Source organism: Podarcis filfolensis (assembly GCF_964270895.1).
Source record: "Podarcis filfolensis genome assembly, chromosome: Z".
In the NCBI taxonomy this organism is placed as follows: domain Eukaryota; kingdom Metazoa; phylum Chordata; class Lepidosauria; order Squamata; family Lacertidae; genus Podarcis; species Podarcis filfolensis.
The window spans coordinates 46,621,643-46,647,535 of NC_139617.1; the positions used below are offsets into that span (position 1 = coordinate 46,621,643).

At 46.2% G+C, this 25,893-nt stretch overlaps 1 protein-coding gene across 2 annotated transcripts in view; it reads left to right on the forward strand.

The window, feature by feature from the left end:
* Positions 1 to 25,893, forward strand: part of SH2D3C (SH2 domain containing 3C) — a 76,351-nt gene that overhangs the window by 8,410 nt on the left and 42,048 nt on the right. The window contains exons 1-2 of one of the 2 annotated variants that reach the window (XM_083597223.1): positions 3,380 to 3,840; positions 21,806 to 21,845. In XM_083597223.1, coding sequence (XP_083453349.1) covers positions 3,434 to 3,840; positions 21,806 to 21,845 — 447 coding nt within the window. In that variant the 5' untranslated portion in view covers positions 3,380 to 3,433. Of the gene's footprint in view, positions 1 to 3,379; positions 3,841 to 21,805; positions 21,846 to 25,893 lie in introns of those variants that run through there. The other variant, XM_083597222.1, reaches the window with a different exon arrangement.

The following is a 25,893-nucleotide window of genomic DNA, read 5'->3' on the forward strand; positions in this document are numbered from 1 at the left end:
GCTGTTGTAGCATACATAAAGAAAGTTATATCCGTCTTTAACACCCCTTGGCCGACAATACCCAAGAGAAAGGCCTCTGGTTTCTTGGGGAAAGTATATTTAAATACTTTTTTAAGTTCATTATAAATCATTTCCCAGAATGCCTTAATCTTCGGGCACGTCCACCAAAGGTGAAAAAAAGTGCCTTCCTTTTCTTTACATTTCCAACATTTATTGTCAGGCAAATGGTAGATCTTTGCAAGCTTGACTGGGGTTATGTACCACCTATAGATCATTTTCATAATATTTTCTCTTAAGGCATTACATGCCGTAAATTTCATCCCGGTGGTCCACAACTTTTCCCAGTCCGCAAACAAAATATTATGACCAATGTCCTGAGCCCATTTAATCATAGTTGATTTGACCGTTTCCTCTTGTGTATTCCATTTCAGCAGCAAATTATACATTTTTGACAAATTCTTAGTACTGGATTCTAACAGTTCTGTTTCCAATTTTGATTTTTCCACCTGGAAGCCAATTTTACTGTCCAATTTAAATGCTTCATTTATTTGATGATAATGCAACCAATCTCTCACCTTCCCTTTTAATTTCTCAAAACTCTGCAATCTCAGTTTATCCCCATCCTTTTCCAGAATTTCCCAATATCTTGGCCACTTCGACTCCATATTTAACTTTTTAACTGCCTTAGCTTCCATTGGCGACAGCCACCTTGGAGTTTTGTTTTCCAGCAAATCTTTATATCTGGTCCAGACATTTAATAGTGCTTTTCTGACAATATGATTTTTAAAACTTTTATGCGCTTTAACCTTGTCATACCACAAATATGCATGCCACCCGAAAATATTGTTAAAACCTTCCAAATCCAAAATATCTGTATTTTCAAGAAGCAGCCAATCTTTTAGCCAGCAGAAAGCTGCCGCTTCATAGTACAGTTTAAAGTCTGGCAGGGCAAACCCCCCTCTTTCCTTAGAATCCGTTAATATCTTAAATTTAATTCTGGGCTTCTTGCCCTGCCAGACAAATTTAGATATATCTTTTTGCCACTTCTTGAAACAGTCCATTTTTTCCATTATCCCATGCAGGGATCGCTCTCCTCCCGCGGAGGCTTGGGAAGTAAGCTGCACACCCGCCAGCCATATTGTTGGCGGGGCGCAGCCGGTGGGCGTGCAGGGAATGGGGAGGCTGCCGGCAAAGCTGCACATCTCCCCTACTCGCTAGGGTGCCCCAAGAGGCCAGCGCCCTGGCACAACGAACCGCTAACACCAATGGGGAAGACGGCTCTGGGTATAGATGAATGTGCTCATAAAAGATGGGTAAGGGACATAGCTCAGTAGCAGAGAACATGCTTTGCCTGCAAAAGCTGTCAGGTTCAATCCCTGACGCAGGGCTGGGAGACGCCACAGCTGAAACCCTGGATTACTGCTGGCAATCAGGGTTGACAGTGCTAAGCTGGGCAGACCAATGCTGTGACTTGGTATACTTGACTTGGTCCCTACATGATGGAAACAGAGTTAACATCAGGGCTGGCTTTTCTTTATTTCAAACTGCCCTTCATCAAAACAGATTCTGTGGTGGTGTGTGAAACAACAGAGATAATATTTTTGGTAGTGTGTAGAATGTGGATTTCTTATCATTCATGTCCAGATGTCAGATTATGAGACAAATATGGACCGTGCATCCTGAAGCCAGAGCTGTGAGTGCTTCTGTAATACTTACCATGAGCCGGGAATCGCAAATGTTGTTCACTGCAGATTCAGGGGCCAAGCTTATTCCGTGTGATTTTTGGATGGTTCTTATTTTCTACATAACTGACTGTAAGAGGCAGGCGTGTGACAATGGGGTGTCCGGACTCCTTTGTGGTATGTGCTTTGTGTGTATTCATTTTGCACAAGGTTTGTGCAGAGGTCACACGATGTCTGCTCCTCATCAAGCATTCAGTGCTCCATGCTCTAGTAACTTTGAGATTGGATTGTTGCAGTGCACTCTGCATGGGGCTATCCTTGAGGACAACTCAGAAACTTCAACTGGATTAAAATGCAGTGGCTAGATCAGGGGTCCCCAAACTAAGGCCCGCGGGCCAGATAAGGCCCAAGGGACTCCTTTAACCGGCCCACGGCGACCCTCGCCACCCGCTACCCCCGCCCTCTCTTACTGGCATTGCGCTGTGTAGTTGCCCACTTCCGGGTTGGAGGAGCACCAGAAATAGCTTGTGCACATGCGCAAGCGTTATTTGCGCATGCGCAGGTGTTATTTCCAGTGCACATCTGGGTTGGAGGAGGCCCATGCACATGCACACAAACTATTTCTGGTGCTCCTCCGACCCAGAAGTGCGCTGGAAATAGTGTGTGCGCACACGTATGGGCACGCACTCCCCTGCCCTCCGCACAATCGGCGCTGGAGACACCGGCCCGAGGCGCTGTAGGTTTGCTGACCTACCTGGGAGAAACAGCAGGGAAGGAGGCAGTCTTTCAGGTATTTGGGGCCTTAGTCATTTAGGGCTTTAAGCACTAACAAGAGCACCTTAAATTGGGCATGGAACTCAATTGGTAGTCAATGCCACTGTTTTAGAAAGGCAACTCAAGCCAATAATCTAGCCCAGAGGTCAGCATTTTTAGGGACTGCTCTATTCCTGTAATTGTAATTATGTTTTAATTGTTTTTAATTTTTAATTTTAAGTTGTAACCTTCCCTGGGACCAGCAGGTGAAGGGAGGTAATAAATTTGATGAGGAGGAAGATAATTTTTCCTGATTTGTTTGCATGAATGTTTGTATGCCTCCCCACCAATCAATTATTATCCAGCATCTTGAGTTCATTTCCCCACCCCATTCATAACCAGCAAAAGTTTTGGTTTTTTGTGTTTGTTTTTTAAAAAATTGATTTATCATGGATATGGTCGTCAGGGGATTTTGACAGAAAAAGGAGCGGGCATTGTTGGTGTTTGCTTATTTGTCCCATGTCTGGAAGGAAAGTATGATCCATGGTCACTGTTTTCTGTCATCATAATGATATGCCCGTTAATTACTCCCCCATTTGCATTATGTTTCCTTTGCAGTGAAATGAATAGTGTGGAATGATGTAGTTATAACATAGTTAATTATGCAATCAATTACATAAAATTTCACCATAGTGAACAGAGAGACGAATAACGTAGTTTTTTGTTGTTGTCAGAAGTCAAACTGCAGCAGAAACAGAAACAATGGCATGTGCAGCAAATATGAATGGAAATTTATGCCTTCTTGCATCCCTAGTTATGCCAGAGTGCTTTGATATATTTTAATTGCACAAGCTTAAATTTAACTGTGCAAAGTTTGTGTGTGTTTGTGTGTTTAAAAAGGGGTAGGAAGGGGCAGGAGATGCAGGGACCCCTGCTCACCCCCTAACAACACCCATTACTTTTTAATACGCTCCTGTCCTGCAGCAAACTATCATAACATGCCCCTTCCTAACAGCTCTCTCAGATATACATACAGAGAGACAGACAGTTTGAGGTTTGTTTTCTCAGGCGGTTCATGTTATGGAAAAGCCTCCACGCAGGCAGCAGATGCCAGAAGTGTGCTAATGAAGAGGAATTTCTCTCAGTTCTCAGGCCTCTGCTTGGCTCTGCATTCCAGGGAGGGAGGGAGGAAGGAAGGACATGGGCTTTGGGGAGGAGAGACAGAGACCAAGAGGGAGGGACTCCTGTTCACACTTCCACAAGTTCACTGCCGGCAGAGCGAGAGACCGGAGCGGATGAGAAACCTGCGCGGTCAAGACAGTGAGGGAGAAAAGCATATTTTCCTCTCGAGGTTCAACAGCAAAGGACAGATGATGACAGAAGTGGGCAGGCGATATCACACCAGGTAAGCCATCCTGAGAAGGAAGAGGGAGTTGGTCAGACTTGGAATATAGGAACATAGGAAGCTGCCCTATGGACCTCTTTCACTTGTCATTGTCCACACGGACCGGCAAAATCCCTCCAGCATTTCTAGTGGAAAAGGGCCTTTCCTAGTCCTACCCAGGGATGCTGGGGATTCAAGGCATATTGGGCATACAAAGCATGTGGTCTGGCTGCCACCGAGCTACGTAGCACCCCCACTTAGTGACATAGGCAACTTCGTTCCTGTTTGCCCTGCATCCAGTGTGCTCCCACCACTGGCTCAAGAAGATGTATATATACAATGTTAGTTGCAGCCCATATCTATCCTGTTTTTGTTGTTTTTTTAAAATGAATTTTGATGCATTTCCCCACAATTCAGTTTCACTCTGAACTGGACAAAAGAACAACCTAGTTGTGTTTAAAGCCAGGGATATAACCCAAGACAGACCACTGTCCCACCTAGCTCAATATCGTCTTCTGTTCTACTCCGGGTTGCAACAGCTCTCTAAAGTTTCCAAGAGGGGTCTCTTCTACAGAAGCCACAGACTGAACTTGCAAAGTATGTGGGCTGCTGTACCGGTGAGCTTCCGCCTGTCCCCATTTATATAGACTGCCTCTGCTTTTCAGCTGTGTCAGGAAGGACAATAAAGTTTTCTGGCATATTCGAGACTGATCTGTGGTGGCATAAACATTACCAGGCAAAAGTCTACTTTGTCGGAGGTGTTTGTAGAATATCAATGCCCACACTTAACTTCGCTCTCAGGGTAGAAAAGTGGCAATGGTTGAGAAAAAGAGGAATTTGGTGTAGATATACTTCTCAGTCTGAAGGTCAAAGGTCTTGGTTTGGCAAAACTGGCAGAGTGGGAACATGTCCGCCCTAAATGAAGGCACCACATTGTGCGAGAGAGTTGTGGGTTCCTCTTCCACCCTTCCTTAATCTTGGGATATGTGTGGATAATGTTTTTTCTTACAAGGTTTGGATGGGATGGATGTCTAATAGCTGGATAAGATGCAAATCTGGATTCTTTGAAAAGTGATGTGTATATGTGATGCATAAAGATGGATAGATACAGCTCTACCTATTACGGAGGAATGGTTGATAAAACTATTGGACTTACTGTAGCTGAAATGGCAAAGTTAACATGTTTAATTAGATAAAAATCATTATTGACATTTATTAAGAATTGGAAATTTCTTTTGGACGTTTCATGTGAAAGAGAAAATGAACTTGGATTTGAAGATTGAAAAAATATTGGCTTATAAAAAACAGAATAGCTGAATGTTAATGGGTAAATACTGTATTTAGCTGACAGCCAGAATTTGATTTGATTTTTAAAAATCTTTTCCCATTTCCTTCTCTCTCTCTCTCTCTCTCTCTCTCTCTCTCTCTCTCTCTCTTTTTTTTTTTTTTTTTCTTTTCCCCCCTTCTCATTGTTCCTGTTCCCTTTTATATTAGATTTTTAAAGTATTTATTTTATTCTGGTGTATTATAAAAAGATACTTTGTATTGGGTATGAACTTTTGTATGTCTTTTGATAAGTGTCACTGAAAATAGACCTTAAAAAGTGATGTTGTAGACATGTTGTTGGTCCTTTTGAGCGTCCCAAATTGGGCTTTGGTCGTAATCTGGGGACTCAACTGGATTGGTAAAGAAAAAGCCATTTAAAAAACAATAACATAATTTTATTAATCTAGATTTCCAAGGCAGCCTACAAAAGAGACCAATAAAACAAATATAAAACAGATCAAAAACAAAAGCAGTTATCGTAGTGATTTGTATGTGTTGTATATTCGATAGAACACTGTGCCACCAGATGGCACTGTGGAGTCCCATCGTTCCCTACCAGATTTCCCTGTTTATATTTACAATGCGTTTCACTGAAATGCTTCTTTCATGTGTCTAGATCAGGGGTCAGCAAACTTTTTCAACAGGGGGCTGGTCCACCATCCCTCAGACCTTGTGGGGGGGTTGAACGAATTCCTATGCCCCACAAATAACCCAGAGATGCATTTTAAATAAAAGGACACATTCTACTCATGTAAAAACACGCTGATTCCCGGACCGTTCGCAGGCCGGATTGAGAAGGCGATTGGGCCGCCTCTGGCCCCTGGGCCTTAGGTTGCCCACCCCTGGTCTAGATCCAGCCTGGGCCATGCCTAAATGTAACTGTTAAATATGTAGCATTAAGTGACTTATGTGTGGGCGGAGTCATTGTGGATCATTCACCAGAGAAAGAATTCTCATGCAATCCAGGTGAAATTCGCCACTTCTAAGTCCCATGAAAAGCAGTGGGACCTGAGCTAGCAGCCACTAACTTCACCCACCCACTCCAATAGGACTCCTGTCATGCAGCTAACATTTCACTGGCTCACAGCCATTTCTTTTTCCAGCGGAGACAGTTTGTACACTGGAGTCATCAAGCTGCTGAGTAATAAAGCAGTGAAAGATGGAGTGAGGTGCATTCGTGAGTCAGCTAATCTTTTGCACCCCGGTTTTAGCTGCATGTTGGGCTGATGTTAGTGAGCAGCGTGCATAGCTGAGCAATGTTCCCATGTAGGATTTTGCGCACTAACACCATATAGCTGAGTTTTCCTCCCAAAGATCTATTACAACCTATGGGCTGAGGAAGCTGTTAGATCTGTAGTTGTTATTGGATTCTCAGTTCAAGCTGGGCCAGGTGGGAGTGGCTCTTGAGTTTTTTTGTGGCCCCTTAAGGACATCCAAACTCACCCTGCTAGGTAAGGTTGAGTAGCGGAGGGTGTTGCCTAGTTTCTGTGGTATCCAGGAGTGCCAACTTGACCCCAGGGTGCCCAGGGCTGTGGGTGCCATGCAGCGTGTGTGGCCCTGGCACTGAAATTTGTGGGTGCTTGGCACCCGGGGTCCCAGGGAGTTGGCACCTATGGTGGCATCTTCCTACCATTATCAGTCTTCTGGTTTAGATTCTCTACTAAGTTTTTGAGGAAGTGCAGACTTCCTAGAAACAGGGGCAGAAAGTCACTAAGTTAAACTAAGCTCCTGCCCTGAAGGGAGGTATACTGTTTCCTTCTTAGCCAGCTTATCTTCACACCATCATCAGGTAAGATCTGTGCGAAGCTGCAGTGTCACCATAAAGTGCAATACTGTACATTGAAAATTTACATGGGGATGAATCAAGAATTGTAGAGTTGGAAGGAACCATGAAGGTCTAGTTCAACCCCCTGTAATGAAGCCTTAGATTTTTGCCCAATGTGGGGTTCAAACCCACAACTCTGAGATTAAGGGTCTCATGCTGTACTGACTGAGCTACTCTCACTCCTATTTAAGACCTATTCATTATTGTTATGTATTTCCATATTGAATATGAAGAGCTGACGCTTAGCTTGTGGTTTACCGTAACTGAGAACTGAACTACATGAATAATTGCAAATACAACATCTGGAACCCTGTGAAGGTAAACACAGGTATTGTACTTCAGTGTGGGGGAGGGGGAGTTGCAGCAGAAAGATGGCAGAAGGGGAAAGCATTAAGCAAAAGAGTTAAGCACTCATTCTTCCCACGCCAGCACCTCTTCTCGGCTCTAAGTCAGCTGTTCCTTGAAGGAAGGGGACTGTGGGAGTTTTGCTGTGCACACTTGTGTGTAATGTGTAGCTTTCTTTAGCTGCTCAGTGGTTCTTCAGCCACATCGCATGGGGGAAGCTGTAGCAGGAGCAGGGCAGCAGAATATTTCTGAAGATAGTTGGTACAAAGGCGAAAGAGGGTTTTACTAAACGCTCTCAATTTAATAGAACCTTCAGTTGTCCTTCTGTTGTGCACTTGTGATGGTTTGTGCTCAACATGATAGTATTGCGCTAGATTGATCCGACTTTTGTTCTTGCACACGCAGAGGTTTGGGGGTTGATAGACTGCTTCATTTCCAATCAGTGCATGCCCTGTCATTTCCTACCGAAATCCTGTAACTTTTCATACCACAAATGTTCTAGGGTGTTGCTGTTGTTCTGTCACAAGACTTTTTGGGGGCTATGGCACAAGAGTGCCCCTTCAGATGGCAATAAAGCAGCACAGAAAAACCAGTCCTGGGAACTGTAGTTTGTTAAGGGTGCTGAGAGCTGTTAGGGGACCCTTCACAGAGCCACAGTTCACAGCATTCTTAACCATCTACCATTTCCAGGATTCTTTTGGTGAAGCCATGGCTCGGGTTAAGAACTTCAGGATGAGAACAGAAGAGCTTCAGGATGAGAACAGAAATCGTGCGGCAGCAGTGGGAGGCCCCATTAGCTAAAGTGGTCTTCAGGTTAAGAACTGTTTCAGGTTAGGAACAGACCTCCAGAACAAATAAATTCTTAACCTGAGGTACCACTGTATCTAGCCCTTGTGGGTATTATCTTTTTAAGCTGGTTCTGGGGACTCTGAGCCAGATCAGGGCTATCACTCAGGGGTATTTTTATCCACAGCAGATAGCAGGTATTTGGCAGTTGGTTCCAGTTAAAGCCCGCTGACTCACCCAGTTCCCTAGTGCCACAGTCCCAATTCACCTCCCTCCCCAGTGCTGGTAATTTGATTTTGAAAAATCACTCACAGGAACGTTAACTTTTTCCTTTCCCTGCTCCTCTTTCTCTGCCTTGTCCTCCTCCTTGCAGCCCAACCGCCTGCCCTTTCCCAGCCATCTAGGGGGTTATATTTGTGCTTTTCCTTTGACACTTTGTGCTGCTGGCTCCCTTAAGGGCAGCTCTCTCTCTCTCTCTCTCTCTCTCTCTCTCTCTCTCTCTCTTTCCCCCTTTCCCTCTCCCATAACCTTAAGGCTTGATAAAGAAATGTGCTGATGTTGGGCTGGGGGAACTGACCCACCTTTTCATCTCAAGACCGTTTGGGGTTTCCCTTCCACCAACGGCTGAGTGGCTGAAGAATCTCTCTGTATGTGTGTGTCTGTGTGCTTCAAACTTTTTAAAAAAATACATGAGTCTGAGTCAGAGAAAGAAAGAGATCGGTTGTGAAGGGCAAGAGAGAGCTAAGAGTCTGTAGGTTGCTATTTGAAAGATGCAGGAGGGAGAGTAAAACTTGAAAGTTAAACCTCCACGTGGCTAAATCCAGTTTACCCTCTGTAATCAAAAGACACGCACATTGGGTTTGTTTTTTTTAAAGTTAGTCCCCTTCATGAGTGGCACTGAACACTGCCTTTTTTGTCTGAAATGTGCTAACCTGCTTTACAGCCTTGTTGTGAGAATTGCATGAAGGCCCCCAGCCAGCATGGCCAGTGGTCAGAGATTACAGGAGTTGTGGAAGGCCATGGGTACCCCCTCCCCGAGCGAAATGTTTGCAAAACAAAAGACTGTTCTCCAGGAACAATATTGTGATATGTTCTTGGAATATGGGGAATCTTTTGGACATAGGCACTTTCTCTTAATCTTGGCATCTCTTATTCTTGAAGACAAGACTAAACACAGTGATGTTATCAGTTAGCAGCTACATACAACCCTCTCACTCTCTAGGGTTCGTCTCTAAACTCCCATCCCAATGCTTCCTGTAAGGAAATGTCTCTAAATTACTGCAATCGCTACACAGCCTTTCTCACAAAACCTTCTCACAAGAGGTTTCTTCCATTTTTGCCAAGTCATTATGGCAGATAATTTCTCTAGGAACTTTCTAGCATGGAAAATTGCTCTTATGATTCTCAGCTACAGTTCATCCCTTGTTTTCATTCAGTATTTACTGGTCCTAAAGCAAAACAGGGCCCTTTCAGATAAACAGGTTGTTGTTTTTATCTCAGTAACACAAAATTGTTACTCTGCTCTGTGTAGACCTTGCATTACCCCAACATTAGTTGTGCAGTGCTTTGTAAAAGCGGGAGTGCTTGATCATGGATCTGCCGCCAGGTTTTAAAGGTGGAGTCTTTCCTCAACTGGGACCTCTATCACACTCCTGCCTGATGGAGAGGTCTCAATTCCAAGGGAGGGACAGAAGCCCCTGACAAGTTATTAGATATGAGAAGAAGGAAGAGGTGTAAACTTCAAACAATATGCTGGGGGAAGTGGTTCATTCCACTTGCAGTTGTAATCTACACCTCCAACCAGAAAATGGCTTTCAGAGACGGATCATGCACAACTTCTTAAAAGGCAGCTTTATTTTTATTTATTTACTTTTAGTTTATATGCACAATAATAGGCTGCTTTTTGTGGCACAGTCAACCCAAGGCAGCTTACAGCAGTACAGAAAAAATATGCACCCATCTCCCTGATGGTTTCAATGAAACAGCTTCATTTAGGCCAGGGGTCAGCAACATTTTTCAGCCGTGGGCCGGTCCACTGTCCCTCAGACCATGTGGTGGGCCTGACTATATTTTGAAAAAAAATAAATAAAAATGAACGAATTCCTATGCCCCACAAATAACCCAGACATGCATTTTAAATAACAGCACACATTATACTCATGTAAAAACACCAGGCAGGCCCCACAAATAACCCAGAGATGCATTTTAATAAAAGGACACATTCTTCTCATGTAAAAACACGTTGATTCCGGGCCGTCCGTGGGCTGGATTGAGAAGGTGATTGGGCCACATCCGGCCCACAGGCCTTAGTTTGCCTACCCATGATTTAGGCAGTCTTATTGCAGCTGGAAAATGCCTTCCACGTGTTGCAGTCATGCATCACACATCCACATTTACCTTTGCTCTGTGCTTTCTAGGCACAGGTCTGGGCTTTCCATGTCTGAGCTGTTGCTTTTTTTTTACCACTGAATCATAGCAAATGGCAGTCTGAGGATAACCCAATTGCTGTTTGCTCCGAATTAGCAGTAAAACAATTTTTTCCCTACCGAAAGAGCCAGGACAGGAGCAAAAAAAAAAAGCCCTGCTTGAATGCAGACATGGAAAGCTCAGACCTGTGCTTAGAAACATGGCACAAAAAGAAGCGTGGACGAGCCTTTATTCATGCCCATTTATTTCAGGGGGACTACTCTGAGCAAGCTTAACATTAGGTTCACCCACACCCCAGCTTTCACTTGTTGCATTTGTTTCGGAAGGAAGGGAAACAAAGGAGTCCCAGTCAGCCTCTCTTTTCACCCCCCCCAAACCAACACACTCCCCCCTAACCAAGTGTTCTCACACTTAAAACCGATGGCTCTCCCCCAATCCCTGCCACTTCAGTTCAGATATGGAAGAGCTCTTAGAAAACTGCACAGGTTTTCACATCCTTGCCCAGCTCCACACCTGAGCTTCCAAAAGGGCCCAGGCAGAGCCATAACAACTTGGCCAGCTGGTGCTCCCAGGCTGCAGAGCCTCCTTCCAAACAGAGTACTGGAATTTATCCCAGGCACTTTGACCGGCTGCAAAAAAAAAAAAGAGAGAGAAAGTTTAGTTTCATTCAAGAATCCCACGGGCCATTCATTCGCATGACTCCCTGAACATTGCCACAAGCCGGCCTCATCTCAGGATGAAGTCACAGCCAAAGACATCTGCTTACAGTTAGGAGACGGAAAGGGTTATTTATAGTATTTTCATTCTTCCCTTGTGGCAACTGAGTGGAAGTCCAAGTTGCGGGGCGGGGGGTGGGGTGGGGGCTCACTGGTACTTAAGATGTAACTGTTGCATATCACAAGCTGAGGAGCCTTGCGCCTTTACAGGGAGTTCCTTAAGACCGTCTTAAATTCTGTTCCCCAGTTGCTCTCATGCTCCCAATTTCCTGCCTAGAGCCCTCACTCCCTCTTGCCCTGGAATTTTTCTCATGGTTCTCCCCAGTTGCTGTCCTTGCAGCGTGTGAAACAAATTCCCCCCACCAGACAGCTGGCAGGCTATGAAAGAGGAGGCTGCAAACCAAATGGTGCTTCAGAAAGCCCGTATTTAGAGTGAATCCTGTGAAAATCAGTCCTTTGAAGATGGCAATCACAGCCACCTCCAATATGTTTTTTCCAGTCCCGTCATGAGCTTGTGTTGTGCATTCAATGCTCTGAAACCACAGTGTACTGGGCAGCCCGCCATGCCATTCTCACATTAATTCTGTGCGAGAAGTTTGCAAATAGGTGCACTGTCAAGAGTTCACAGGGAGGATCTTGCCCTGAAGCAGTGACTTGGCAGGGTGGCAATCTGCCCTCGGTATCTGCCCACAGAGAAGGTAGCTAGATTAGAAGCTATAATGTGCTTATGGTAATGTATAGGAAGTTTAAGTAGGAATACAACACATCTCACCCTAGTGGGGAAGACTGTGACCAGGTGAGCTGAGTGCCTGCTGAATATGCTATCCCTCGGATGCCAATGGTTGATGGGCAAATCTCCTCCTGCTGTCGGTTCTTTGGGTTCTTTACCCTTAAAATGGATTTTGATTCAACAGCCTTTCCAAGGACTGTCCTTTGCAAAATAGGACACATGGCTACCCTAGACTAAAGTAAAAGGTAAAGGACCCCTGGACGGTTAGGTCCAGTCAAAGGTGACTGGGGATGCAGCGCTCATCTTGCTTTCAGGCCAAGGAAGCCGGTGTTTGTGCTTTCCGGGTCATGTGGCCAGCATGACTAAATCGCTTCTGGCACAACAGGACACCATGACGGAAACCAGAGCGCCCGGAAACGACGTTTACCTTCCTGCCGCAGCGGTACCTATTTATCTACTTGCACTGGTATGCTTTTGAACTGCTAGGTTGGCAGGAGCTGGGACAGAGCAACAGGAGCTCACCCCATCGCGGGGATTCAAACTGTCAACCCTCTGAGGCTCTGTGGTTTAGATCACAGCGCCACCTGCATCTTAAACTATAATCCTATGCTCAAATATTTGATTTGAATTTGTTTGTTTTTTAGACATGGGCATGTATATTTTAAGAATCCCAAAGTCAAAAGATATGCTCTGGGTGTTATTGCTGTAGTAATCATAAAAACTGACCGGTATATTTATCTTCTAAGAAAGATAAGATGGTGCAATCTTTAATATTTAAACATCAGGTGCATGTGTGCCTGACAAACTGTCCGTGTCCACTTGGCTTTCTGATGGGCAGGGATCTCTCCAATTTCAACCTCATTTCAAAAGTTGCTTTTGCAGCTTTAGTGCCTAGTGTTTTCCTGTTTCCCTGGAAGCAGACATCCCTTGCTTCCATCTGAGTGTTCGGCTCCATTCAAAGCAAAAGCAAAAAGTGGTACTGGGCGTGAAGATAAATGCTCATCCACACGTGTGCTTGTTCCATGCCTGGAAAGCATGGGGCCAAGAGGCTCTCGATCAAGGATGCAATGGTTGCTGTTTTTAAAAGGCACAACTGTGCCAACCTTTGTTGCCGGTCGTAAACAGATTACCTCTTGTTCTCAGAGTTTAGTCTTTATATATAATCATAGGATGAGGAGGGGCCTTGGAAGTACTGTAATCTAATCCACCCCCTGATGAAAACCAGGGATCTTGCAACCACAGCGCCCCAGTAAAAGAAACCTCTCAACCACCCATGTTCCCCAGCTGAGCAGCTTTTACTGTGAAGGAAGCTCTTCCTGATGTTTAGACGTAACCTGCTTCCCTGCGAAGAAATTAGTCTGTGATGAGGTGCAGTGGGGCTGAGAGCAGCCACCCTTTGGCCCCAGCAAGCGTGAATGGAGGCCTTGTCTGGCTCCTGACCCCAAGATCCGGTGAGTTATTTTCAGTCATCTTCACCAACCACCCTTTTCCGCCCTGCAAGGTGTTCCTTCATGTTCCCGCCATTCGGGAACATTTCAGGGAAACAGATGGGAGGAGGGCTGAGCAGGACAGGAAGGGCCAGCGGAAACATATGCATCTAGATCCGTGTGCTCCAAGCTTCCTCCCCATTCCCAAGGGAAGCTGGGAAAAACAAAAAAACACCCAATGCTGTGTCAAAATATGCGTCACCCGGGGACCAGTAACACTAAACGTTGCTTCAGTGCAACTGTTTATGAGCAGTTTAGGCCAACAGGATGGAAGAACCTGTCACTTTCAGTTGCTCACTATCTCTAAGTGCCCAAGTCTTAAACTGAAACCATCATATTTCTGCATCAGTTTGTGATTTGTTTGTTTTTAAGCCCTCATAGAAACTCAACATCGTCTTAGTGCACGTTTCTTGTAGTGTACACTATGTTGTTGTTGTTGGAGGAGGAGTTCTTCACAAAATTTGGAAATGACCGCTCCCCGCTTAAAACGGGGGGCGCCCTTTGCGTGGACGCGTGCAGCCCCTAGATCTGGAGCGGCTCCATCAGCATAGGCTTGGCTTTCCCTTCCCTCAGGTGGGATACCTGGAGGTCTCCGCCTACCTCAGTCAGTTGATTTCAAGGACAGAAATCTGTCCTTGTTTTGGGTAAATTACCCTTTGTTTTGGGTAAATGACAGTCATACCTTGGGATAAATATTCTTCAGGATAAGTATTTTCAGGTTGCGCTCCGCGATGACCCAGAAGTAACGGAGCACATTACTTCCGGGTTTTGCTGCTCGTGCATGCGCAGATGCTCAAAATGACATCATGCGCTGAAGCGGCGAAACGCAACTCACGCACACACTGACGTGTTTTACGTTCTATTCAGGATGCGAACAGGGCTCCGGAACGAATCCCGTTTGCAACCCGAGGTACCACTGTAAAAGTAAAATGTGAAAGGAACAGGATTTGTCCTCTGTTCATGGAGAAGGAGCAGGCTTTAGGGGAAGAACTGTAGCTCAGTGACAAAACATCTGCTGTGCACACAGACAGTCATAGCTTCAGTCCCCAGCAGCACCTCCAGGGAGGGCTGGGAAATATTCCCTGTCTGGAACCCCAGGGAGCTGCTGCCAGTCAGTGCAGACAGTACTGAGCATTGTGTCTGACTGAGTGTAAGGCAATTTCCTACATCACATGCTTCCTGTGATTTAAACCCTGGTCTCCCTGTTCTAGTCTTGTCACTCTAGCCTTATAAACAAGTCAGACAATTGCGCCATCTAGCTCAATATTGTCTGCACTGACTGCTAGTAGCTAGACCTGGGTGATACATTACCCAGGACTGGCATGATGGCTGTTTCACCTGTCGCTATATTGCGGGTGAAACTGCCATTGCTCCTGAGTCCCTCTGCCACCAGAGCCCAGTGCGCTGAGGGAAAAACAAGCTGCAGCTGGGTGCTGGAGGCAGAGGGACTTCCCTCGCAATATAGTGCTGGGTGAAACCACTATCACACCCTGGTCATCATACGACTGAGGGAGGAACAAGGTATATTGGGGCCAGGGCCTATGGAGCTTGTTCCCAGGAGGAAGAGGCAGCCTGTCTGCCCACGCCAAGGCGGCAGTGGCCCAAGCCCACTGAAATATACTCAGAGTCGAGAGTGGATTTCATGCTCTTTATTCAGCTCATAGTGGTGAGGAGGAATGGAAGTTCCCCCAGAATGTCTGCTTTATATACATTATTTACACAATGGGCCCCACGTGATTGGCTAATTCCGGGATTCTCCTGTAGGCCAATCAGGTTGTGGATTCACTTCCACCTGGAGCTGGATTGGGTGGCTCCTGTGGACCAATCATACTGCTGCATTGTTCTAGGACCAATCAGACTGCTGCATTTTGGATCCTATTGTTCTAGAACCAATCAGACTGCTGCATTTTGGATCCTATTCAACTCAGTACATAACAGCCACTGTGTGAACAGCTGCTTCAGCTGCCGTCATATCACGGGTGGGGACCTCTTCCTCTGCCCTTGTGAAGGCAGAGGCAGCCTTGTGAACGGAGCGCTTGGCTACTGCTGTGTGGCTGCCTTCGCCTGGGAGGGTGAAGCTCCCAGTGGGAGGATCAAGCTGCATCGGTCCCGGCCCTGCGAGGCACCGTGGTGAAGCCACCTTAGTTTGCTCAGTGAGAGCAGCGGTGATTTCAACCCAGTGTCTTGTGGGGCTGGGACCAATGTAGCTTGTTTCTTCCTCCCTTTCAACATCACAGTGTACCACCAGATTGCCAGATTGTGATGTTTGGCTGGTGATACGCTGTTGGCTGTTGGAAAGCTGACATCGCCCAAGCCTAGTAGTAGCTCTCTGGGATTTCAGACAAACCCCCTCTCCCACCCTATCTGGAGATGTGTATCTTCATTCCACCTGTTCCTAGTCTGCTAACGTTCAGCCGTCTTTTGAGGTCCCCATGTGGTTCTGGCGTTATCAGGATGGAAAACCTTTCTCTATCCACTTCTTTCAAACCTATGCATAATCTTGTAAACCTCTACCATACCCACATTTTCTTCCAAACAAACTCTGAACATCATAAGCGTTCCTCATAGGGAAGTTGCTCCCTTTTTGCTCTAACCTTTTCCACGCCCTTCTCAGCTCTACAATATCGTTTTGGAGATGAGCTGAGGATGGCCTTCTCATTTGTCACCACACAACAGCAGCACTGGTCCCATTAAATCCCTGAAGTTTTCTCCCTGGGGTATTTCATGCAAGAGAGGGAACCGTTTGACTGCCCATTTCCCCTGCTGGAGGGAGGGCTCACAAGCAGCTGTTGTGGCCTCAGCTGAACTCACCAAGGCCAGGATGTGTAGGCATTAATCCCGCTCCCTTTTGATTCCAAGTTGCATTTGACGCAAGTTCTTGCAAGAAACGGCCTTAAATTCCAGGGAGCTGAGGCTGGGTGATGGCCGTTCTTGCTCCACTAAGCCAAGTGACCTCTGTGGGTCTGTGGATTCTGGAGTACTGGATGCAAGTGCTAAGCGTAAGAATACAAGAAGAGCCTGTTGGATCAGGCCAATGGCTCATCTGGTCCAGCATCCTGTTCTCAGGACCTGAGCACAAATGCCTTCAGTTTTGATCTTGGCTTGGTTCCAAAGGAAAACACAGATACAACAACAACAACCACAACCACCACAACAACAATTTATTAATATTTATACCCCACCCATCTGGCTGGGTTTCCCCAGCCACTCTGGGCGGTTCCCAACAGATTAAAAACAGAATAAAACATCAAACATTAAAAACTTCCCTAAACAGGGCTGCCTTCAGATGTCTTCTAAAAGTCATAGTTGTTTATTTCATTGACATCTGATGGAAGGGCATTCCACAGGGTGGGCACCACCACCGAGAAGGCCCTCTGCCTAGTTCCCTGTAACCTCACTTCTCGTAGCGAGGGAACCGCCAGAAGGCCCTCAGAGCTGGACCTCAGTGTCTGGTTGAATGATGGGGGTGGAAATGCTCCTTCAAGTATACTGGACGGAGGCCTTTTAGGGCTTTAAAGATCAGCACTTTGAATTGTGCTCAGAAACGTACTGGGAGCCAATGCAGGTCTTTCAAGACCAGTGTTATGTGGTCTCGGCGGCCACTCCCAGTCACCAATCATACTGTCATCAAAGTGCTCCAGAAATGGCAGGGGGGCAGCTATTTAGTGAAAAGGCAAGCTAAGAGATCCTGTCCTTGCTGTGCCTGATATGAATGGTCCTTGCAGGGCTGGATCAATACATTTTGCTGCCTGAAGTATGAAATGGCACCCTCCCATTCCACATATAGTTGTAGTGCGGAGTGGCAGTTGCATCCACACTGTGGAGGGATAGCCTTCTTTACCAGACCCAAGGGCAGCAGCCTGTCTTAGTGGGTTCAGGACAGGTCTCATAGCACATTCAGCTTGTCCTACAAAATCTCGTTGCTGTTCCTTGTCCTCCTAGCATCTGCCACTTGAGGTGGCTGCCACACTCTGCCTGGTTCCTAGAACAAGGATGACCAGGTCCAGCTCTAGTTTTCAGAGGGCCCTTGCGCTAGGCACCCCTCATGGGCCACCTTCCCTCAGGGAGCTGTCTCTTCCCCAGCTGTTGCTCTTCCTGCTCATTGCCAGTCACAGAGCCAATGAAGCAAGCAGGCTAAGTCTTCCATTTATTCATTCGGTGTATTTATGTCCTGCTTTTCTCCTAAGCTGGGACTCAAGGCAGCTCCCAACATTTTGAAATGTAATTATAAAATACAATGTAGTGGCAACAAGCTATTTAAAAAGAATATGTCAAACACATTTAGAACCATGTGGTTAATGTATGGTTTGTCCTAACAGCTGCCCAGTGGCCATCATCACCTGCACCTTCCTCTCCAAAGGCCTGTCTGAAGAGGAAGGTCTTAGCCTGCCAGCAGAAGGATAGCAAGGAGGGAGCCAGCCTAATCTCTGATGGGAGGGAATTCTTCTATCTGGGGGCAGCCACAGAAAAGCCCCTCTCTCATGTCACCGCCAGTCGTGGCTCTGTTGTTGATGGGACCAAGGAAAGGTGCTCACCCAAGGATCTTAGCATCTGGGCAGGTTTGGGCAGGAAGATATGATTGTTCAAGTAACCTGGTCCCAAGCCATCTAGGGCTTTAAAGGTCAAAACCAGCACTTTGAATGGCTCCCAGAAATGGACAGTAGCCAGTGAAGTTGTTTTAACAGAGGAGTAGCATGTTTCTTGTAACGGGCCGCGGTCAGCAGTATGGCTGCAGCATACTTGACTGGCAGAACCTGCCAAACCCTTTGCAAAGGCAACCCCACATAGCTCATGTCACAGTAGTCCTACAAGGGCATGTAACGAGGGCATGTGTCACCATGGCCAGATCAGGCATTCTGCTGGTCCCACCCCATGGAAAAGGGGAATAGATGCAGTGGGGTCTGCTGGGCTATGGGCCCTCATCAGATACCTGGCCATGGTGTCTCTTGGCACCAGCCATCAGGAAAACAGCAGTCCACAGGGCACAGCTGCCAGGGGTAGAATTTACTACGGCCAATCCTGCTCTGGGACCTTTCAGCTTTGGTGTTCTGTCCTTTCAGCCTTAATTCCTCTCCAATCCTCTTAGTGATGTTAAGACCAGTTTCTGGAAAGATTGGGCACTTGGATAGAGTCAGGTAGCTCTGGGAGGTTCACACAGTTGTCGTTCTTGCTGTATTTAAGAAGCGGCTTAACTGAGCTTTGCCCTGCATTGAGACAATCCTCTAACAAAGCCAGTCCCTTCATCTGCCTGCTTCCCTCTCTAAAACTTGAAAAGTGCAGAGGTAATTAAAGGCAACTAAACACAGGACTTTTTAATGGAATTGGCCAGGATATGGACTCCTGATCGAAACCTAATTTGCAAATGAAGTTTGGTGATCCAGACCACTTCCAGTCCCACCTTCTCTTGGTTTTCCTTCTCAGAGCTCCCAACAGCTCCCAACTTGCCAATACCATCATCATGGTTTTAAACACAGGGTGATAGAAGTTTAACAAGCATGCACAAAATTTTAAGGTGTGGTGTTGCTAGGGGATAGCCAAGGATCTTTTGCACAAGTAGCAAGACCAGATCTTTTGCACAAGTAGCAATATCTATTGATCTTTCCCTGCTTTCTTTAATCTTAAATTTAAAAAAGAAGCTTTGCTTAAAAGTCAGCTTTCCCCCTGAAAGTCAGCCTAAGTTTGCATCATGCACAGGAATTAACATCTCCAAATATAGGATTGCCATACGTCTGGAATATGGCAGTCAAAAGCAGTGTCTGGGTGGAAATCGCTAAAAATGTCCAGGAAAATTTGGATTATGACAACTCATGTTGGAAGTCTAGATTTTGCTCAAAAAATAGCTCAATAACTTCATTTTTCTTTTTCTTTTTTGCTCAACAACTTTGGGCAAAATTAAGAAAATCTCAACAACTTTTGTGTCCTGACTTTCATTTTTTGAAATATGGCAACCCTAGCAAAATGTGTGATGGACTTCTTTGAAGCACCTGGCCCTGGTGTTTAGCCAAAAAGGCCCCTTAAGTGGCTTACAAAAAACAGTATTAAGACAGCCCATGAAATCAGGCTCACAATTTTAAAAGATATAACACATGAAGAAGAAGAAGAAAATAGGAGGCAGGAGGGGAAAGCAAGTTCAAGCAGAAGTTCTTCAAGTTACAGTTGATTCATTTGTGAAATGTTGAAGGGCATGTTACCTTGATAAGAAGCTGCTATTATTATTATTATTATTATTATTATTATTATTATTATTATTATTACATTTATATAATGGTTTTTGGCCAACTAGAGACCCTTCACTGTGACACAATCCCACGCCAATGAGACTCACCCACTTCAAAATGTACCTCCCACAGTGCACTTGATATGGTAGCGCTAAGAAAATGGTAGAAGGAGGAAAGGTGCAATGGTAGGATCTGGGAACACCAGGATCAGCAGATTTGATGCTGAGGGCAGCCAGTCACACCAGCCCATAGCTGTCAACTTACAGATTTGAAAATAAGGGAGCAGCAGCCTCGAAAATAAGGCATCAGCAGCCAGAATAAGGGATTATAGTCAACCACCTGAAATACAAAGTTAAAAGGGACCAGATAATTTGGGAGAGCAGCGCCGGTTTTTAGCCCTTCGTTTCCAGAGGTTGCTGCTCAAGACACCAGCTGATGAAACACTGCAATTAAATAACTACAAGCAGCAACCACTTTTCACGCAAAACGAAGTCCAAGCTACAAAGATGCTGCTGCAGTTCTGTATCTTTTCTCTTGTTCTCCATCTGCAGCTCTGAGTTCCATCAGGCGGGGCGGGAGGAAGGGGGGGGGGAAATAGCGCCCGAAGTAAACCCGCAGATCAGACCATCTATAGCTAGTCTACCACTACAAATCTATAGGAGAAGCACTTGCGGTCCTTCCTCCGCTTTCCCCCTCTATGGTTAGCCCTTGGAACACCTGCCCGTGCCTCCGCCTCCTCCTCTCTCTGAACCTCTTTCTCTATGGTTGCCCTTGCCCTTCTCTCAAGGCTCCTCAGCAATTCGTAGGCCGTGCCAGGCTGCCCATCTCATCCGGGTCCTTCGGTGGTGCAGCCGCAGTACGGCCTAGTGGGAGCAGTGGCGACGGGCAGAGGGGAGGCCCCAGGCAGAGACGCTCAGTTCGGTGGCCGCGAAGAGGATGGCGGCAGAAGGGCCCGAGGCTCCCACCAGTCCCGGCGGGGAGGGGCTCCCGGGGGCCGAGGCTGGTGAGAGGAGGCCGGAGGGGGAGCGGGCCGGGCAGCCAAGCAACACAGCTGGAGCCTCCCTTCTTCCTTTCAAACCTGGGAAATTTAAGGGACATCATCAGTAAGGGACAGCAGCGGGACACGGCGCTGGGATAAGGGAGTTTCCCGCCAAATAAGGGACGGTTGACAGCTATGCTGCCTTCATCTGGTTTGCCTCTCTGGCAAACTGTAATGAGCATCAAAAAATGGCAAATGCCTACAAACCACAATTTGAGCACAGAGTTTTTAAATTCCTTTTCTAGCTAACTGACAAAAAGCGAGGCCTCAGCAACACCAAAGAGCAGTAGCGTGGAAGCAAGGGTCTACTTCAAGACTGGCAATGCACAGCCTCCAGAGAAAGAAAAATATGACCTAGTGTTCAAAATGGTCCCCAAAGCAGCCAGTTAAATCTTCATGCAATAACCACATTTCCTTCAGCAGGAATCCTAGCTGCTTCAAAACTAGAAACTGTAAGACAACTAAGATCAATGTAACAGCCTGATAAAAGTTGGGATGTGGCAAAGTAGTTATACACGACCATGCAAAACTATTAAGGGGTGATTTTTATTTTTATTTTAATACGAAAAGCTTGCTCTTTTGTTAGATTTGGGATGGCTCGATATAGCTTATAGTTTTTAATGGTTTATATTTATTTTCATTATTTCTATACAGTTCTTTATCACACTAAACCCAAAGCATCTCTTGGCATGGAAACAGTATATTGCAACTAATAAATATGGAAAATCTCTCTCTCTCTCTCTCTCTCTCTCTCTCTCTCTCTGTGTGTGTGTGTGTGTGTGTAGTTCACAATAAGATAAAAATATAGTCTCACGTCATATAGCAATAATCACAATAATAATTACTGTTAGACATCCATTAAGTCTAAAAAGGAGTTCTTATAAGCCAAACACATCCTGAAGGAGTCAGGCTTCAACCCTAACAGTATGGTGTCCATGGTATAGTGTGAATGCACTTCCCGGCCTGCAATCTCTTTGCTGCTCCCCTGCCCTGGAACAGCCATCAGTGATGTCACCTCTGTTTTGGCATTTTCTTTCACCCACTTTTTAATGAGGCTCACTTTTGATTTCTCTCTCTCCTTCTCTAGGCACCAGGATGGACTGGGGTCCGGCAGTGAATACGTTAAGGTAGGAAACCAGTTGCCACCTCCCTCCATTTCTTGCATTCCTAAACTAGGGCCATCTCTAAACCAAATAGCACCAAATAGGTGAGAAGCATCTTTGACTCCCATCTCCATCTGCACCAACCCTTAAACAACCTTTTAAATTTTTTTTTAAAAAAATCAAAAGTTTGTTGAACAATGCGCATGCATGATTATTGGCATTTATATCATTTGCATATGTGGGTCTGATCATAATCACTCCTGCCCATAGGGAGTAGACCCATCAAAACGAAGCACCTCAGTTAGTCATACCCATCAACTTCATTGGGCCTTTTTTAAATATAACATGGTTGGGAAAGACCATTACTGCTTGTGTGAGCACAGATGTAAATGCCATCATCATGACCTCTACAGTTCCATAGTATGAGGCCTCAGTTATTGGCTTTTCATGTTTATTTGATTGTGTCCCATAATTTTACTAGCTTTATTTGTTAATTGCTCAGAAAACTATTACCCAGAAGGTGGTGCTGGTGTCCCTCGGGGTTCTGTTCTGTCTCCTATGCTATTTAACATTTACGTAGAATCATAGAATTGCAGGGTTGGAAGGGACTACAAGGGCCATCTAGCCCACCCCCTGCAATGTGCGGCTTGAACCCATGATCCTGAGGTTAAGAGTCTCATGCTCTACTGACTGACACTACATGACACTGAACTCCAGAGTTTTGGAGTTCAGTGTCAACAGTATGCTGATGACACCCAGCACACTATTTGTCTGTTCCACCTAAATCCAGGGAAGCTGTCTCGGTTTTAAATCAATGTCTGTCACCTGTAATGGACTGGATGAGGGTGAACAAATTGAAACTTAATCCAGACAAGACAGAGGTGATTTTGGTCAGTTGGAAAGCAGATCAGGGAATAAGAATTCAGTCTGTGCTGGATGGGCTCAGGTCTGCAGTTTGGACAAGCTCCGGGACTAATAATAGTGCTAACTATTATTAATACTAATAGCAAATTAAGTTCTCTCAGTCCTAATCCATAAACAACTGAAACAACACCACCCACAAAAAGGGGGGGATGTATCACCAGACTTGGGACCACAAGGTTTGCAGGGGGGAATTAACAGGGGGAACCCTAAGGGAGGGAGAACCCCTGAACAGCCCGATGAGAACTGAGCAAGTCCAGTAGCAACAAAATATGTCAGTGCCGGATTTCGGGCTCTCAAATGTCAACGGTGCCCTGTGTGATGCTAAAATTTGGTGCCCCCCATGCCTCTTGTGCTCCATTCTACAGCACTGTTATGGTTGCACCAGCTGTGCTACCCTAAAACTGCCTCTGAATAGGCTGACTGTGACTGACTGTTGGGTAGGGTGGCAAGAGCAGAAAACAAGGAAGGGAAGGGAGAAAGTGGAAGAGGGCTGGAGTAAAACAACTGAGGCAGGAGGCTCTAGTCCTTGGGCGGGGATGTCCAGAGCACTGGGAGAGTGGAGATCCAGAGGGCTCTGCCTTCCTGTACTGCACGTCCAAGGCAGCATCAGCTTCCAGGCTTGGCAAGGCCGGGCCCAGAAAGTCGCCGCACCAAGCTGTTGCTGGACTCCCACCTGTCAAGCACAGTTGGCATGACTAGTGGTCAGGGATGATGGGAACCAAATCCAAACAACAGAGGTAAAGGTAAAAGTTAAGGACCCCTGGACAGTTAAGTCCAGTCAAAGGCGACTATGGGATTGCGGAGCTCATCTCGCTTTCAGGCTGAGGGAGCCGGCGTTTGTCCACAGACAGATTTCCAGGTCATGTGGCCAGCATGACAAAATCGCTTCTGGTGCATGGAGGACCGTGACGGAAGCCAGAGAGCATGGAAACGCCGTTTACCTTCCCAACGCAGTGGTACCTATTTATCTGCTTGCCCTGGTGTGCTTTTGAATTGCTAGGATTGGCAGAAGCTGGGACAGAGCAACAGGGATTCGAACCGCTGACCTTCCAATCAGCAAGCCCAAGAGGCTTGGTGGTTTAGACCACAGTGCCACCCGCTCCCTTCATAAGCAACAGAAGAGGAGGCACAGGCTACCCATTCCTGTCTAGAGGGATGAGAAACCCTACAAGCTGTTTCGTACACGGGAAATCATTGATCCACCAGGCCCAGGTCCCTCTGCTCCAGCCTCCGCTTCTGCCTCCAGTTCCGGACTGCCCTCTGCTGCAGCCTCTTCCTGCTCACTAAAACTTGTTACCTCTTCAGCTTCTGACAGCTCCTCCTCCCAGTCTGTTCCCTCCTGTCCTTCCAACCACTCATCACCATCGCACTCTTGGGCTCTGAGCCTTCATCCTTTTGGGGTTCTCTTGGGAGTTCCCCAGCTGGTGCCTCCCAGCACTCCCCATCATCCAGGCAGTCCATGACACTTGCATTTGTTCACCTGAGGTGGCGGTGAAGGCCTAGCTGAGGTTGTGCTTACCCTTTTCTGTTGTGAATCACCCTGGAATTTTTGGATGAAGGGTAATGTACAAATTTAATAAATAACAATAATAATTTGTTTATGGCAACTTTTCCCAAGCTAGTGGCTTCTAGATCTTTTGGACTATAACTCCCATCGGCCTCAGCTGGCCATACCTGTGTTGTGCTGGCCGGGACTGTTGGGAATTTTAGTGCAAAATGTCTAGAGAGCACCAGCTTGGGAAAGGTTGGTGTACAACATGGTGTCAATGGAGGTGACCCCTGGGGCTTTTGTAACGGCCCTGTTTGCTGAAGGCAAGCTTCAGCCCTTTCTCCAGCTGTCACATGGAAAGGAATGCAGATCTCCTCAAATCTATCATGAAGTTGCTGCTTATCTGCCAGCAAACTATTAACATTCCTGAGGGTTGGTTAGGAGCCCACAATGGCACTGGCTAAACTTTGATCCTGCTGTTTGCCTGCACTGCTAAGTTTATTGCAGGTCAGCCTCGCTGAGCGCTGTTTCTTGCATCCAGACTTCCATTGTTACATCCCGGGAATTGCTTGAAAATCCACCCAGGGGCTCAAAACGTAGTCAGCTAGAAGAATCCCTTAGAAAAAGGTGCCTTCCCTCTGATGTAAACACCCCCCCCCACACACCATTTACAGGTCTTTTTAAAACTTAAAAACGTTCAAGCAAATAAATATTCAAACATCTTTTGGGTTACAGGTAGGGAGCAAGGTGACCTATTTATTGAACGTTTCTGCAGGGAGCTTTGAAGATGTTGTGCCGCAAAGCAAATGTTATCACACACTTTCCGGTGCCCTTTACCATTACTTTCCTCATTGTCCCAGACAGGTATTGCCTCAAAGGCAAAATATTAGCAACAGACCAGCACCGCCACCTCTCCAATAACCAGATGCTAGTCTTACAGCAATATTAACAACGCCAGAGAACAATTTCAGCTACATTTTTTATTTGTGTCTTGTATTTCCCATATGTTATCATCACAAACAACTCTTTGCAATAGTTAGGCTAAGATGGCCCCATTGGCACAGAACAATAATGCAAGGTTACTGGCTTATGAAGGGACGCGGGTGGCGCTGTGGGTTAAACCACAGAGCCTAGGGCTTGCCGATCAGAAGGTTGGCGGTTCAAATCCCCGCGACAGGGTGAGCTCCCGTTGCTCAGTCTCAGCTCCTGCCAACCTAGCAGTTCGAAAGCACCTCAAAGTACGAGTAGATAAATAGGTACCGCTCCAGCAGGAAGGTAAACGGTGTTTTGGTGCGCTGCTCTGGTTCTCTAGAAGCGGCTTAGTCATGCTGGCCACATGACCTGGAAGCTGTACACCGGCTCCCTCGGCCAATAAAGTGAGATGAGCACCACAACCCCAGAGTTGGCCATGACTGGACCTAATGGTCAGGGGTCCCTTTACCTTTACCTTACTGGCTTATCACGGCTTACCACAAACCAAGCGCATGCAAGCACAGAGTCCTTGTCCAGTTGCTCTTCTGTGGGCTCCTGTTACACCTGAAGCAGATTGTGGTTTGTTGCTTCCTAACAAGCCATGGCAATGACTTTACTGCACCACTGCTTAAAGTGTCAAGCAGTATATAAATTGTTGGAATAAATAACAAACAAATGAACAATTGT